The following is an 18263-nucleotide window of genomic DNA, read 5'->3' on the forward strand; positions in this document are numbered from 1 at the left end:
GAAGCCGGGGAGAGCTGAGAAGCAGGCCGTGTCTTCCCACTCAGGCCGAGGGTGGCGGAGCTGAGCTGGGGTGGGGAGTGGTTCCCCTGCGCGTGTCCCCCCCCGCCCCGAGTTACCTGCTGCGGTGCGGACGGCCCTCCTCGCCCCCCCCGCCGCCCGAGGTCACCTCCGCTCTGCCTCCCTGGGCCTGAGCGGGAAGCCGCAGCTTGCTTCTCAGCCTGCCCCGGCTTCCCGCACGAACAGCTGATTCGTGGGAAGTCTGGGGGGGGTGGAGAAGCAGAGCGGGACGGCGCGTTCAGGGGAGGAGGCGGAGCGGAGGTGAGGTGAGCTGGGGTGGGGTGGGGAGCTGCCGGTGGGTGCTCTGCACCCACCAAATTTTCCCCTTGGGTGCTCCAGGGCTGGAGCACCCATGGAGTCGGCGCCTAAGGCTCCACTTTTGGCTGGTTAAATTAAGAAGCCCTTTTAGAACAACCGGTTCTAAAAGGGCTTCTACATTTAACAACCGGTTCTAGCGAACCGGCTCCAGCTCACCACTGGATAGGGAGGTTGTAATGGATCCCAAACTAAATGAGAGTCAACAGTGTAACACTGTTGCAACAAAAAACAAACAACATTCTGGGATATACCAGCAGGAGTGTTGTAAACAAGACATGAGAAATAATTCTTCTACTCTATTCCATATTGATAAGGCCTTAACTGGAGTATTGTGTCCAGTTCTGGGCAAGACATTTCAGGAAAGATGTGGACAACCTGGAGAAAGTCCAGAGGAGAGCAACAAAAAATTATTAAAAATCTAGAAACCATGACCTATGAGGAAATATTGAAAAAATTGGGTTTGTTAGGCTGGAGAAGAGAAGACTTAGGGGAGACATGATAACAGTTTTCAAGTTTATAAGAGGTTGTTACAACCAAGAGGGTGAAAAATTGTTGTTCTTATCCTCTGAAGATAGGACAAGAAGCAATGGGCTTAAATTACAGCAAGGGAGGTTTAGATTGGGCATTAGGAAAAACTTCCTGTCAGGGGACTTAAACCTGGAACTAATTGCCTAGGGATGTTGTTGAATCTCCGTCATTGGAGGTTTTTAAGAACAGGTTAGACAAACTCCTGTCAGGAATAGTCTAGTTATTACTTAGCCCTGTCTTGAGTACGGGGGACTGGACAATATGACCTATCAAGGTCCCTTCCAGTCCTACTAATTGATTCTATTATTGGTATAAGTGCAGATAGGATTTCAATGGTATCCTGAGGAGGATTTTCATTGAAAAGACCTTTGCAGCTCACTAAGTAGCACTTAAATGAATCAACTAATGAAATCAATGAGATTACTTTTGTGAACTTGGAGTATTCAGTGTACACAGGAGTTGCATAATCAGACCGAGGTACAGCAGAACTAAACAGTTACATTCTAATAATCCTAAAATGTAAACAAAATACATTTCATGAGGGGGTGGGGAAAGCAGCAAACATTGCTTCCTAATATTTTAGTTTGACTAAAAATGACTCAGCTGAAAACTCTAAGTGGAACTATCTAAAAGCAGTGTAGTTAATAACTTATCCTTTCAGTTGAACTGACTGTACAGAACAGTATTGTATATGGGTTTGTTGAGAAATAAAAAGGAATCTTGCAGTTTGTCTTTCATGCCACTATCACGCTTGTCCTTTTTTCTCTTTCAAATAAATAAAATAAAATTATTCTAACCCTATGCGTTTCAGTGGGCTGAACCATCAAAATGTCACTATTAATGTCTTTCAAGTGTTAGCTAATTCTTAAGGACAATAGTCGGAGAACAGTATTCTCCTAAAACTCAGCATCCTTCAAAGCTGAAGCTCATTACTACTGTATGAGTCAGCTTAGGATAAAGAAAGAGGATACTGAGATTTTTAGAACAAGGAAACAAAAGAGTATCTCCCTTCCTTTAAATAGAAGAAATAATTCTGATGTTTTAAGAGGCTGTTTTGGCTTGAATAAGATTTTTGGTAAGAACAAAACCTCCAAATCTCTCCCTACCCCAATACAAAATTTGCAAGGTTTTGGGTAACTTTTGCTGATGAATCTTGGTGCCTGTAACAGGGTGCTGCAGGGCCCGCTTGGCTCCTGAGCTGATAAAGACCCTGGGTTCAGTAACCACCAGGGCAGTTTATTCACAGGTTGTGCTCCCACCACCTTTTCACCATACAAGTAGCCCTTTGTCAGGAAGGGGCATGCTACCTCCCTGCCTTTTCCCTTTCTTCCTTCTTCCTTTGCACCCTTCCCCCGGCCTTTTCCTGAGGCTTTTATACAGCCCCAGACTAATTAGGCAGCAGCTGTCCCTGCTTTCCCAATTAGGGCCAGGTGGTCTAACCAGCTCCAATTCACCTCCCTTAATTGGAGCTGAAGTGACAGGGCTGGCTCAGCAGTTTCTGCTCAGCGCCCTGTCACGGTGCCTAACTGCATTTCTTTGGGCGCCAAAACTCCCTTTGATTTCAGTGGGAATTCTGGATGTGTAAGGAATGCACAATTCTGTTGCAAGATTGTTATTTTGGACTACTTAGCAAAGTCATACCTAGACAATCAGTAGGTGTCCCAAGGCTTTGGGGACAGAACCACCACTTCAGTAGCTCGTAAGAGTGTATTCACTGTCAGTGGCTGCCAGACATAGAGGTGGTAGATTGTCCAATTACTGGCTGATACATTGATGGTTCTTTTCATATATATTCTGTTGTGCTATTTCTGACTAGCTCATCTGACAACCCTTGCTGATGCTTCACACCCAGTTGGGACTGGATAAAGGATTTGTCCTAGAAATGTGTCTGTACTGTTTCACAAGAGCTATGGTACATATTTAGTAGAATGCTGTCTCTTGTTATTTATTGGCTGTATTTAAAAGCTTTCTTTAATTTGTGCCAAATGCCTATTGTGGGGAAAGATGGATACAATATGCCAGAAAACACTCTTTGGAGCTTGCCGCTCATGGATTCTGATAATATACAATATTGTATGTTTTGCCATAATTTTATTGCCATATAATGACAAACACCATAATTAGTTTCATGGTATCTATACCCTGTAGTATCCTCAAAACATACATTGTTAATTGAAAAAAGTAGAAATAACTTGTTCTGTATTAAGCAAATTTTTCCTCTGAATAAGTGAATATTTAATGTATTAAATATGTGCTGAAACACAATGGTATAATCTCTCCTTTTCGATGTTTTGAAATTTCTTCTCAGCCATATGGTTGCCTTTGCACTCTAGCATTCTCTCTCCTTCCTTCAGCCTCATGGATATCAAAGCAGACTGTAAAATACCTATTTTAAGAATAACTTAGTACACAGAATACTATGTAACTGACAGTATTTATTTTTTGCTGGCTGCATGGTATCCACATTTTAGACCTTGCTTTAACACAAAACAAATTAAAAAAATTAAAATATTTTATTAAAATTAAATTAAATATTTTAATAATTTTATTTGTTTTCCAAACTGAAATCAGAGTCTGTGTTTTCTGCTTGAATAGAAGATAGTTGTCAAGCATGAAGTGAGCATTATTTCCTTTCTCCTAGGAATTCTAAGTTAAATGTGTGTGAAAGAAGAGATACATTTCAGAAAACTATAATAGAACTGATCCTGTCACAATACACTAAGCTAATGGGAATATTTAAATAAGGGACAGGGACACATCTCCATGCCTGGAATATAAACTAGACATGGGAATAGAATTACTTGTGTCTTATGTTTTTGCTTGTCCTGATTCCTGGAGCTATTCTTTTAAGTTCTAGAGTAAAGAACTTTTTGTTGATCATAACTTACAAATGATTCTGCTGGGTTTTTCTTGTAGTTCCTTGCCAACATGTTTTAATCATGTTTAAGACATTGACATCTGCCCTAAAGATCACTTCCAGGAGGCAACTCCCTATCTTAAGGAGTGATTTAAAGAATCTCCGTAGTTTGCAATATAATATTGTTTGACCTGTAGTTAGAGAGCATTTCTAGACATCCAATTTGTGCTTATTCTTTTAGTAGTCGTTTTAGCCAGGTTTTGCTATAGAATCACGGTCCCCTTTTTAGGGGATTTCTTTGGACGGTAAAAGGCAACTGTACTTTTTTCCCTCAGTGTCTAAATCTACTGAGTTTGTAAACTGGTTATTGATTTTTTTTTTAATCTTAGTTTTATATACAGCAAGACTGCACCTGGGAAAACTGTAAGATAAAAGTGCAAATAGAACTTACTTTGAAAATTTGACTTACTGATTATATTTTAATGTGCAAATGGTAGCAGTTTATTGGCTTAAATAATTGAAATAGGACACACTTATTTTGCAGTAAGAGTGTCTGCCCACCCAGAGGCTTGCAACGGAATAATGAATTGCAATGGATTTGATTCTTTTAGTTCCAGTTATTGTGTGGACAACCCCTTAAAACCTTTTTTCTTCATTAGGAAAAAAGATGTTTGGATTTTTATCACGTTTGCTAACAGGTGGTTAAATCCGAGTGTGGACAAAACACTATCATTTTAACACAGTATCAGAAGAGTAGTCGTGTTAGTCTGGATCTGTAAAAGCAGCAAAGAGTCCTGTGTCACCTTATAGACTAACAGACGTATTGGAGCGTAAGCTTTCGTGGGTGAATACCCACTTCGACGGATGCATATCATCCGACAAAGTGGGTATTCAATGCATCCGACGAAGTGGATATTCACCCACGAAAGCTTATGCTCCAATACGTCTGTTAGTCTATAAGGCGCCACAGGACTCTTTGCCATTTTAACACAGGTTACCAGTGTAGCTTTAATAGTGTTTGCCTTGATCTGATAACCTCTGTTAAAACAATAACTGCCTTGTCCACACTAGGATTTTATTACATGTTACCGAGTGTTAGCTAGTATGGTTAAGAAACAACAACAACATCAAAACCACCTTTTTTTTCTAGTTGGATGCTTCCTTAGTCATCATTCTCCCTCAGCTCGCACACCACTGCTATCTATACACATTCACCATTTACTCTGAGCTACCAGTTCAACATTTCTTCCTGTCTCCAACCACCAAATTCATTTGTTTGAATGCAGATACTTATAAAATGTTCATCTTCATATGAATATGGATTACTTAATCTGGCATGTGCCCATCCCTGGTACACATTGTCCAAAAAGCATGGGTTCAGCTGCTTACTAGATGTGTCAAAATAGGATGTCTTTTTGCCTATCTCTAGCGGCATGAAACTAAATGATATGTTGATCCATATAAAATGTACAGAAATCTCTATGTGGATGAAGACTTCTCTCCCTTCTCATTCCCTGGGACCTCTTCCAGCTTTCTCATGCAGCCCTCCACACCCCCATGACACCATTTCTCCCAACTGCAGTGGCTCCTAGCCTAGCTTTTCCTCTAATCTAGTATTTCCCAAGGTATTTGGATATATATTCACCTAGCAAGGAAGTATATCCAGTATCTCTTAAATCAAAACAAAGTGGATTTGTCAAATCTCATATAAATCTGAAAAAAATAATGAAATAGCCAATTTGTAAATGTCAATTTTACAGCTTAAATACATTGTGTATGAGGTATCTGCAAACACAGAAAATAGGGTGAAAGTTACTGTTTTGTTTGTTTTAAATTAGGCCCATGCACAGTTAGTTCGAGAAGTTGATATAGAGAAGGTATCCGCATTTGAGAATCCCTACGTAGATGCAATAAAGAGTTTATGGAATGACCCTGGGATCCAAGAGTGTTATGACAGACGGCGGGAGTATCAGCTGTCAGACTCAACTAAATAGTAAGTATACATGGATATGGATAATTGGATATTTCTTATTTTTTTGTGTACTTTCTAATTTAAAATAAAATTCTGTTTGTTTTAGAGTGGCTTGTAATGTTTGTGTCTACATGTACCAATATTATAAGCATGTGTAGGGACATACAATATACATATACACCAGCACATGCTTTGTACATGGAATTACAAAAGCTAAAGTTAGAGGGGATGGATCTCATTTACTGCTAGTACTGTAGTGTAGTTTTCCCAAAACAAGCATCCATTAGAATATAAAAAGCTGTGATAAGAGTTGTTAATAGAAATCTTTTACAATTATAATGATTAGTTTTTATTTATTGTATTCATGCCCTTGGGCTCCTTTGAATATCTCAGGGCTGGTCTCTACTATGGGGAGATCAACGCTGCTGCAATCGATGCAGCAGGGATCAATTTAGCGGGTCTAGTGAAGACCTGCTAAATCGGCAGAGCGCTCTCCAGTCGATCCTGGTACTCCAGCTCTCCGAGAAGAGTAAGGGAAGTTGACCGGAGAGCATCTCCCATCGACTCAGCGCAGTGAAGACACTGGGGGAAGTCGACCTAAGTTACGTCGACTCCAGCTACATTATTCATGTAGTTGAAGTAACGTAACTTAGGTTGACTTACCCCAGTAGTGAAGACTGACTGGGCAGAGGGACAGCCTTGGACAGCTCTTTTGGGCCAAAGGTGCACACATGGGTGTGTGTACAGAAAGTAACACAAGTAGAGGTGAGGTTCTGAAATTCAGTGGTTGAAACTTAACAGAGTTGATAAGAATAGCATCCCTTCACTTGATTCCTGTCTTCGCTGCTCTTTTATTCCCTTCTTCAATATAACTGAGTGTTGTTTTGCAGTTCTGATGACAGGGAAGTGAAAAACTTAAGCTGGTGTAATACTTCTTTTGGTGTCAGTGCACTTGGTTGTCTAATATTTCTTATGCTAACGAAAGGGAAACTGATTGTTAAAAGATGCCTGATAGCTTGTTAATGTTCTTGTGTTTGTGCAACTGTGACTTACGTTTTTGTGAAAATTGTTGGAAGCAGCAGGAAGAACAAACTGGACCTGAAACCAAAACAAAATATCTGTCAGGAAGGCCAGCTCTTAATTGAAAACTAAATTTAATTTTAAAAGGGAGCACAAAATACTTGCCACTCTTAGCACAATAAGAGACTTCAGTTCAGTTAACTGGAAAAGAGAAAGCAATCTTTAAAGAATCTTTGGTTAAATTTGCCTCTAAAAATATTGCAAGTTGAATGCTTGATGTTATAAATCAACACCGAAGTATTAATCTGGTTAACCTTGGCCTGGAATCCTTTTCTGCTTATATTATTTTAGTCACAAGTGTCATAAAATAGTGCTGTGGAGGTTTACAGTTGGAGTTTGAGCACAGTCTGCAGGCCAGCTCCAAAAAGTCTGACTGTACTGAGTTATTCTAATGAGATAGCTGAGGTAAAACTCTTCTGGAGAGACAGGAAATGCTTGCCCATGACTCAGAACTACTTGGTGATTCCATTAAAAGTAACTTTAATTAGCATATTTTTCTGATCATTTGAGTTGTTGCAAAAAATCACATAGCCTCCACTGGCTGTGCAGTCATGGTATCAGTTTTATTCTGGATGGAGCCTGTCCATTAGAGTGACAAATGAAATGGATCATCTCATTCCAGCCTCTCTTTGTTCAGATGGCAAAGCCACCATGTGGTTTGGCATAAATGGAGGCTCCTCTTCAAGGGATGCCCAGAATGGAAATAAAGGCACAATTCAGCACTCACTGAAGTCAATGGGAAGACCCATTTATTTAAATTTGAGTTGTATTGGGCCTTAGGAGGTGTAATACAGGTCTTGATTGAGATTCATTTGCCTAGAAGCATGAGGAAACCTGTCTAGCACCTACCTGTATCTCTGTCTCAAGACAACAATATTAGTACCTCCTTAATATAATGTAAGCATTTGGGGAGCTACTGTAAGTTGTGGCAACCTGCCTTGATTGCCTATAGGCATCTTTGCAACTTGGAGCTACCCAGAGTAGCCATAGTGGTTTGTGCTATGATGTCACCCCCTTCTACTCCTGGTATGCCCCTCCCACTCTTAGCACTCTTGCCAGAATGGGACTTGTTGTCCTACACAGCGCCTGGACTGGGGGGAATTCTCCCTCAGTCAGTATAGAGCTTGTATTGCTCTTGTGTAGTGGATAGTGGCATACAGGACCCAAAGAATCCCTCCTATCTGAAAATGCATAGTATTATGTTTCATTTGCCAATAGTCTGAACAATCATACATTTTTTAAACTAGCAAAATTGTAAGGGAAATTTTATATCAGTTATATCCTTGAGAGTTGAAGTATGAGGAAAGTAAATTTTAGGGACTAACTAGGTTGATTGTTTGCTTTTTTGTGCTGTTACAGTGCTGAGAAGACCAGCAAGGTGAAATGGGCAGAGCCCAGCCTTTAAATTGGAACCACAAAAGCAAAGAGACTATAAGTCCAACTCCATACATAACTATAATACAGTTTTTTTTAATTGAAGTTGTTTTTTTTAATGGTAGCATGAAAAAAATGGAAAGGGAGTAAGTGAGATTGGGGAATCTCATCATGCTTTGGGGTTCAATACTACCTCAGACAGAGTTCGACTGAGCTGCTTTAGATTTAGCAGGATCATTTATGGTTCCAAGAAATCATTCACAGCACTCACCATAATAGCTCCCTTGGGTAATATAAACAGTACTGCGATGGAGTTTATTATACAATCACAATAGCAAATTTCTGGTACGTTTCCTTATAAAAAGTAGTTATTTGCATTCACAGTAGCTAATTTTTTTTAACCTCAAAATGTTGCCGTTTTATAACATGAGTAATTTTTATTTACTATTGTTTGCGATTTTTTAATATTAAAAGCTTCTAGTCCACATTATGGATTAATTACAACATTTAATTTAATAAGCAATCAAACGTCAGAAATGAGTCTCTATATTTTTATACACATCATATATATCTAATAAGTCTATTTGCAAATAAAATATGGAGACAAGAAAACCAAATAGTATAAACCAAACTAACTTTTGCTTTTTGAAAAATCATAATGTAGTCCGTTTAGGACTGAAAAATATATTCAGCTGCCATTAGCCTGGGGAGTCACTAGTCAGGGAGAAAGATACCTGTGTGACAAAGCATCCAGAACAAAACTTCCTGAAATTTAATGCTGGGACTTCCAAAGAAAGTTAAGTGCCCAATTCTCATTGACTTTCAGTAGGAGTTGAGCACCAAATTCTCTCAAACTGCTTTGAAAATGCTAGCCTACAGGAATAGAACAGTGGTATTAGATTTGATTGCCATATATTGACAATCACAATTTTATTTCCTGTATTTTTCAAAATGTAACTTACTATGTCTCCCATGCTTTTATTCTACCTTCATCCCCTCGCTTGCTTCTCTCCACTTATTCCTCTCTTTATTTTCCTGTAACAGACAATAATGTATATTTTCCTAGGATGTTTTTAGTGTCAGTGGCTGTCCTCTCAGCAGGGCCCCTTCTTAAACAGTCAAAAAAGTTCTAACTGCATTCTCAGTATACAGTCCTTTCATTTTTTCTTCACCAGGCTGGCAACAGAACTCATCAAACACAAAACTCCAGAAGTCCAAAACAAACACAGTTTTATCTCAATTCCAACTCTACAGTTTTCTGTTCCTTGGCTTTCCTAAACTTACTGCCAGGCCTCCTGCCTGTGTCAGTCTCAGGTACTTCTCTGAAGTGCGAGGGCATGTGCACACACACACACACGCACATCTAGGGCCGGCTCTAGGTTTTTTGCTGCCCCCAAGCTCCGAGAGCACAACTGCCCAAGCAACAAAAAAAAAAAAAGGGAGGTGGCCGGAATTTCTTTTTTCTAATTTATCCCATCATGTTCTGTCCCTCCAGTCTCCCACATCTTCTCACCTGCCTTCTGATCCGCAGCCACCTGTTCAACATCTGCACACTCACACCTCACACAAGATTTAGCAAGTTGATCAGAAACACAATAGCCAGAGAACAAAATTAAGATGAAGGACAATTGTCTGCTTGAGAAGCCACATATCACTCCCCAAACACCTATTGAATATGGGGGTCAAATAGTTCCTGTTAGCAGCAGTTCAGCAAGTCAGTGCTCTTGCTGTTATATTTTGTGCTCCAGTGTCTAAGTTTCAATTTAAAAAAATTAAACCCCTAGCCCCTTCGGCTCCAAAGATATCCTTTAGCATATAAGCCAGATGTAAATCGGTACAGCAATGTGTACCTGAGTCTCCAGACTGGCTGAAACGATGTGGCTTTGAGAGGTGTGAACTTCCCCTTTTCATTGCATGGAGTGTTGACTCTGAACCCTAATTAAAACAATATAATATCAACATGCTGACTATTTTACTGCTACTCAAAACATGCAGGAAAGGAGAGTGACAATAATATTATAGAATCATAGACATGTAGGACTAGTTCAGTCCCCTGCACTCAAGGCAGGACTATATAATAACTAGACCAGGGGTTCTCAAACTGGGGGTCAGGACCCCTCAGGGGGTCACACGGTTATTACATGGGGGGTCACAAGCTGTCAACCTCCAATCTAAACCCCACTTTGCTTCCAGCATTTATAATGGCATTAAATAAATAAAAAAGTGTTTTTAATTTGTATGGGGTGTCACACTCAGAGACTTGCTTTGTGAAAGGGATCACCAGTACAGATGTTTGAGAGCCACGGAACTAGACCATTCCTGACAGGTATTTCTCTAACATGTTCTTAAAAACCTCCATTGATGGAGATTCTACAGCCTCACTAGGCAGCTTGTTCCAGTGCTTAACTAAAGAAAGAAATGCACAGTCTACTATGGGTGGCATCAAAGTTGGCAGAGTTTGGGTTGTAGCCAAAAAAAGGTAGAATAACAACACTATTTTTCTTTTCAGTCTGACCACAGGGGAAAACGGAGGGTAGGTAGTTTGTCCTGGATTCTGCTCAGCAGCTTCACCTTTTGTATCTTCTGTTAGCAGATACCTGATAAACATGAAGCCCCTCCAACTCTTCCGTCTGTTGGAAGGAAAAATTCTTTCTGGTCCCTCCCACCCCACAGGTTTCTGGCTGCTTCATGGATTAATGCCCCACACATATTGAATTCAGAGGTAGGCCAATGTTGATGGCGGCTCCAGGACTGAACCCTACCCTTCAGGCCACCAAAAGAAGTCTTCTAAAGCTGTAGAAACAATCCAGCAGCTAATTAAAAACATTAAGATGACTTGATATATTATATTAATTAACCTTAAGACAGTAATATGTCTGTCTCCCTTTCAAGAGAAATTTCAATTTGTATTCTGAGAGACAAGATGGGTGAGGTAATATCTTTTATTATCTTTTATTCTGTTGATGAAAGAGACAAGCTTTGTGTAAGCTCAAACGCTTGGCTCTTTCCCCAACAGAAGTTGGTCTAGTAGAAGATATTACCCTACTTTGACTTTAATTTTATTGAGAGACAGTCTCTTAACTACAACGTTTTAGTAACTGTTATTCATATGGTAGTATTAAAAAGTGGACCTCTTCTTCAATAGTGGTGAAGGTGAGAAAGTTTTTCCTAATATCTAACCTAAATCTCCCTTGCTGCAGATTAAGCCCATTGCTTCTTGTCCTACCTTCAGTGGACATGGAGAACAACTGATCACTGCCCTCTTTATAACAGCCCTTAACATATTTGAAGATTGTTATCAGGTCCCCCCTCAGTCTTCTTTTCTTAAGACTAAACATACCCAGGTTTTTTAACCTTCCCTCATAGGTCAGGTTTTCTAAACCTTTTATCATTGTTGTTGCTTTCCTTTGGACTCTCTCCCCTTTGTCCACATCATTCCTAAAGTGTGGCACCCAGAATGGTACACAGTGCTCCAGCTGAGGTCTCACTAGGGCTGAGTAGCATGGGACAGTTACCTCTTGTGTCTTACATACAACACTCCTATAAATACACTCCAATGTGATATTAGCCTTTTTCACAACTGTATCACATTGTTGACTCATTAAACTTGTGATCCACTGTAAACCCCAGATCCCCACTTAGTGTATTTGAATTTTTCCTTCCTAAGTGAAGTACTTTGCACTTGTCTTTATTAAATTTCATCGTGTTGATTTCAGACTGTTTCTTCAATTTGTCACGGTCATTTTGAATTCCAGTCCTATGCGCCAAAGTGCTTGCAACCCTTCCCCTCTTGGTGTCCTCCGCAGATTTTATAATCTCCACTCCATTATTCAGTTAAAATATTGAATAATACCAGACCCAATATTGACCTCTGCAGGACCCCACCAGTTATGCCTTTCCAGTTTGACAGCAAACTATTGATAATTACTCTTTGAACATGGTCTTTCAACCAATTGTGCACCCACCTTATACTAATTTTATCTAGACCATATTTCCTTAATTTGCTTATGAGGCTGTCATGTGGGACTAAAGCCTTACTAAAAGGAAGATATGTGATGCTTACTGTTTCCCCGCATCCACTAGGCAAGTAACCATGTCATAGAAAGAAATTAGGTTGGTTTGGCATAATTTGCTCTTGACAAATCCATGCTGGCCATTCCTTATCACCCTGTTATCCTCCAGGTGCTTACAAATTGATTGTTTAATAATTTGTTCCAGCATATTGTCAGATATTCACTCATATGGCAGTGTTGGAGAAGATGCTGTTGTTATTTATATAACATTTATACAACAAGATAGGTATGCATAGAGCTTTGCAGGCAAATAAAAATGTCAGGCCCTTGCCCCAAGGAACACACAGTCTATAGCCTTCCATTGAGATAGGATAGTCAGAGGAAAATAGCTTGCACACACTCATGCTCTCTCACACACATATATGTGATCTCTCTCTCTCCTACTTTTCATAATAATACTTGTAACTGATTCTCCATGTAATAAGCTTCTTTATGTAAACAAAGAATGTTTAAAGAAACATGGAAACTGGAATGTACTTAGAAAATAGGGTGCTATAGAAAACCCTAAGAGAGAAATTCAAAAACTTCTGAAAGGAAGGGAGTAAAACGATAATTATGCAGTGTGTACTTTATACTTCTGAATTTACTTTGCTACCTGACTAATTTTTCAGCCTCATTTCCCATCCCAAATAACAGAGTTTTGAAATTTTGTGGAAACTTACTTTGGTTCTGATTATTTGCTTTTTCAGACTTGTTGCTGGTAGTGGTTGCCTGGAAGTACTCGTGTAGAAAAGTCCAAGTTGAGAAAGACAGTTGGGCAGGGCTTGGATGGGATAGGACTAAAACAAACATAATACACCCTTTGTTCTCCTCCTTCACCTTCCACTCTACACACACAACCAAGAGGTTTATTGCATTCTTTTTAGATTTATGTTAGATATACTCTGGAAACCCTAACAGCTTTCTCAAACTTGCCTGTTAACTTTTCAATAATGGCATGAAGCCCCAGGAATATAAACCTTCCCAAGTTGATAAAAGCTGTAATGATGCCGACAGTACTTGTTTACATTATAGCTTTGTTCACAGCTTGTTTTAATACACTGAAAATCAATTCCATTTACTTCACTGCATACATAAAACAGCGTTACTGTGACATTACCCAGAGGATACTTATCTCAGTTTTGTTGGCATCAATCCTGGAGGTTAGAAAAATCCCACTACATCAGCTTTTAAAATGGGACATTTCTCCAAGAAATACTTGCTTGTGTGTGTTTTGAGGCGTGTAAAATGTACGTACATTCACAATTGTTTAGAAAGAGTTTTCCTTGAAATCATACATCAACTATTATAAAAAATTATTACAATAACAACAAAAAAATCACTCCTTATTGTTTTGCAGTAGATTGCAGGACAGTGCTGGTTTCGTACAGTCTCATCTGCCAGAGCTTGGTTTTGCAAAAACAAAACCAGGGTGGCTCCAGTCTCAGCTCTATTGCAGCCAGATCCCCAAAAGACAGGAGCATGGGGAGGTCAATTAAATTGTTTGCTCTCTATTTTTCAGGCAGCCTTATTCAGAATCTCTGGTTAGACACAAGGGTTTTATTGTCATTTAGAGTGTCTGTGTCTGGTGTGTGCATGAGAGAGATCATGTGTGAAGACTTTGTTCTGGGAATTTAATGTGGAGATTTGTGCCTGTGAACTGCTGCAATTTTTGGAGATTTGTATTTGTATTTTGTCCACAGAACATTAGGTTGGGAATAAGATGAAAATGTCCACTATTACTACTCCAGTGTAGCTCCAACCATTTATTTGGAAAAATTCAGCCCCCTGGTTTTACCTTTAGACATATATGAACGTGCTTACATGTAGAATGTTGCTGGTAAACCTAACCTGTGACACCGTATGTGGGGAATAGTTATTCTGACGTCTCCTGGGCAAGCTTTCTCTTTTCCATTGGACAAAAAAGGTCACCTGATTTCCTGACTACGTCATAGCAAGTCATGGCAGAGACCTGACCAGACTTAAAGGAACAAATTCCTGTTAGCTTTAGATTGACCCTTTTCCTGACAGTGGATATCTCAGCAGGTTTGTTTTGTTGCTTTGGAGATTTAATTTTTGGTGGTGAGTCTTGTATTGTCCTCCAGTGGTTCTAGTCATACTTATAATTTACTCCGAAAGTGGTAGTATACAATTCTGTCTCATCAGCAACAAGTTTCATATGCAGCCTGCCTCAAGAATTTATCACATGTTCATAAGACTTATTATGCTAATGAAATTCAGCTAGGTACTTCTTGCTCCATTAGCCTTGCAGGTCTGTGCTTTGGAAGACTTACTGGGCTCTTATTGCCAACTGGATTCATCACAGCTATCTCATCCCAGGGAGGATAAAAATCAATAATTTATTTTTATTTAAATAGGATTTTTTTGATAAAATGCTTTTTGAGGAAAAAACTTATCTAAAGATAGTTTTAATTAAGATGCATTGTAGCTCAAAGATATCTCATCATGGAATAGAGATTATAAATTCTAATTCTATAGTATGAGACAATATATTCATGTAACATTTAAGAAAAGTTTTGTGAATGAGTTCCAATAGTTCATGCATTAGGGACCCAATGTTATGGGGTTCCACAGGCTTCTGTAGAGATTATTTAGGTTAATCTTTCCATCTACCCAATGGGACTCAGTGCTCAGTCTAGAAGATACCATCAGAGATGCTTAGTTTTGCCATTCTCAAACTGTGGATTTGTGTCTCCAGAGGTAACATGCTCATTAACAGCAAAAATGTTTTAAATAAATAAATAATAGAGAGAGGAGAGAAATAACAGACCTCAACTCTATTGTCCCTCTGCAAATTTGTGTACACAGAGTCAATCCCGTACCTCTCTCTAAAAGTGAAAAGTTTCAAAAAGTTCAATGAATAGAAGATTGTTGGGGCGGAATAGATCTGGACAAGGAGAAGAAGTCTGGAGATAAATGTGAGAAGTGAGGGACATACACTTGTTTTGTTAAAATGTTATGTTTGCCATTGAAGAAAAAAATCCAAAATACTTAACGTTGTTGTTTTAGTTAAATAAAACAATTTAAATGTCTGTCTGGTGATGTTCTCCTCCTAATTCAGCATGGCAAGAAAATCCTCCAAATATTAATGATTAACCTGTTGAATTGGAGATAGTTCATCTCCCAAATGACTTCGTAAATATCTGTTTCAATTACCTTCTGTAAATGAAATAACCAAACAATCATTCATTTTCTGATATAGCTGTAAAACTAATCTGAAAAATTTTCAGAATAAATCACTGTTTAAAAATGTATAGTGTGTACTTTCAAGTAATCAAACCTACATCTATCTCTGAGTTGTGAAGACTATGTATTAAGGTTGTAACAACCAACAAGAATGCACTTTTATGTAGAAAACCATGATTAAATAGAGTCTTCCTGACTAGTGATTTAAATCAAATCCATCGTGTCTCATCCACCACTTTGGAGACAGTAAGAAGTATTGCAGTTCAATAGAAGTCATGGCTCTAAGAATGCTCTTTCTTTCTTCTTGTCCCCCCACCCTCTTAGTGCATTTTCTTGGCATAGAGTTCTACAAAATCTATATGCCAATTTTTATTTGAAATTATAGAAATTCAACTTGCAGAATTGTTCCCTGGCGAAGGTGGAAGTATTTTTTTCTTATCCTAGTGGACTGTTTGATTACTTGCAAAAAAAAAAAAAAAAACCAGCCCAAAGATGTGAAAATATATTTTTTTAAATAGCAATGACTAAGGCTACATTTTAGTCATGGGTATTTTTAGTAAAAGTCATGGACAGGTCACGGACCATAAACAAAAATTCACGGGCCTGTGACCTGCCCATGACTTTTACTAAAAATACCTACCGTGATTAAAATTTGGGTGAGGGGGGGTTTGCTCTGGAGAGGGCAGTCCGGATGCTGGGGGAGAGGAGGGCAGGCTGCAGCACACAGCCCGGGACTCTCACTGGTGCTGGGGGAGGGAGGGTTGGCGGGGTTCCCTACCTGGCTCCCCATCCCTGCAGCTCCTGGGCAGTGGAGGCAGGAGCCAGGGCAGGGGCTCCTCCGCTGCTCCTACCACAAGTGCCAGCTGCTACAGCTCCCATTGGCCGGGATTCGCAGCCAATGGGAGCTACAGGGGCAGGTCCTGCCGGCGACAGTGGCGCACAGCGTGGAGACAGCCCCCCCACACCTCAGGCAAGTGCCCCACCAAACCCCTCCCCTAGCCCTGAGCCCCCTCTCACACACTCAAACTGCTGGTGCTGGCCACTGCAGAAGTCACGGAAAGTCACAGAATCCGTGGCTTCCGTGACCTCCATGACAGATTCACAGCCTTACCCTTGAAATCATTCCAGACACTTGAGACATCCAAACTAGACTAAAATTAGTTTTGGTCTGTCCTGTTTTCAGAAGGTGATCTAACGCACATAGCTTTTAACTTTGGTTATGAAGATTATAGACTTGGGATAACAAAGAGAGTATTACATGTAAATGAGGAGGGATTTTAGCTGGCAAGGACAAATGACATGTTTCTTGGACTTAGAGTGGACAGAGTGAGGCATGCAGCTCAAACTATGAGACCAAAAAATTGGTAGTTTTGCATACGACAAAGTTTCTCAAATGTGTTCATTGTGTGGACCACATCTTCATAGAGCACCCTGCACAATAGGACCCTGGCTTCTGAGTGCTACCCAAACACAAACAATAAATATCATACTAATAGACGCTTCCCCTCTCAGTCATGAACACATGGGGTCACCTTCCCTCACATTTGTGATTATACCACATTCTTGTGGCACTTGCTTACATGGTAAAGTAATAGGAGTAAAGTTAGTTTGTATTTTAGCCATTTTTAATGATGATGTTTGTCCTTTTTGGAAAAGACTTAATAAGTCACCTAACCCCCTTTCTCTGTTGCTCTTGGACATGTTGCCCACCTGTCTTGTTCCCTGTTAGCCTTCAGTTGTAAACAATCTTCCACCAACTGCAGTTTCATTAAAAACTGCTAACTCAGAGGATAGGTCTTGTTTCCTGACTTCTTCCTTCACAGACAGCAGTCAGTAGTAGACGCAGCTAGGCTGGTTCCTCCTCCATGTATCCATATTCCACAGGAACAAGGAGAAAGACAGGCCAGTTCCCCAAGGACTGCTAGCAAGTGCTCTGAATGCACCACTGGTTGACCAATGTAATTTGGAAACTGTTGCTATATAGATCATCTCAATATTCTGTTGCTTTCTTGGGGTCTGCTTAGTGGAGCCTGCTATACTGTTTATTTAAGCAAGTGTATTATTTTACTTTTCTTTTATGATTTCTTCTCTCTAATTCTATTGTGTCAAAAAATCTCTTTTTTAAATTAATCTTGGATACTGTTAGCTGAGAACAGGCACTGATGGGTGCCTTGGAGAGTAACTAAACTTTGGGAAAATGTATCAGGACAGAATGAGTTATTGGCTACAAGGTCAAGATGAAAGAGATTGTGCTTGCCTTCCTGAAGAGCAGCACACAGAGGTTGGTCAGAACTAGGGTTGCCAACTGTCTCATCGCACAAACCCAAACACCCTTGCCTTGCCTGTGCCTCACCCCTTCCCCAAGACCATGCCCCATTCCCACTCCTTTTCTGAGGCTCAACCCCCACTCACTCCAGCCCCCCTTCCTCCGTCTCTCGCTCTCCCCCACCCTCACTCACTTTCACTGGGGTGCAGGCTCTGGGCTGGGGGATGGGGGCAAGGAGTTTGGAGTGTGGGCGGGGCTCTGGGCTGAGCCTGGGGCAATGTGTTGGGGTGTGAGAGGGAGTTTGGGGTGCAGGCTCTGGGAGGGAGTTTGGGTGTGAGAGTGGGTTCCGACCTGGGGCAGGGAGTTCAGGGTGCAGGCTCTGGGAGGGAGTTTGGTTGCGGGAGGGGGTTTGGGGTGGAGGCTCCAGAAGGACAGCACTTACCTCAGGCTGCTCCCGGAAGCAGCCACATATCCAGCCGCAGCTCCTAGGTTCACAGGCAGCTCTGCACACTGCACCTGCTGCAAGCACTGCCCTCGGAGCTCCCATTGGCT

The 18263-nt window shown here is 40.3% G+C and overlaps 1 protein-coding gene across 2 annotated transcripts in view; it reads left to right on the plus strand.

Moving 5' to 3' along the window:
* LOC144265188 (guanine nucleotide-binding protein G(q) subunit alpha) overlaps positions 1-18263 on the plus strand; it is a 265047-nt gene that overhangs the window by 179158 nt on the left and 67626 nt on the right. For both annotated transcript variants that reach the window (XM_077817552.1, XM_077817551.1), the window contains exon 3: positions 5599-5753. In XM_077817552.1, the coding sequence (XP_077673678.1) occupies positions 5599-5753 (155 nt within the window). The remainder of the gene's footprint in view (positions 1-5598; positions 5754-18263) is intronic.

Source organism: Eretmochelys imbricata, chromosome 5 (genome assembly GCF_965152235.1).
Source record: "Eretmochelys imbricata isolate rEreImb1 chromosome 5, rEreImb1.hap1, whole genome shotgun sequence".
Taxonomy (NCBI): Eukaryota; Metazoa; Chordata; order Testudines; family Cheloniidae; genus Eretmochelys; species Eretmochelys imbricata.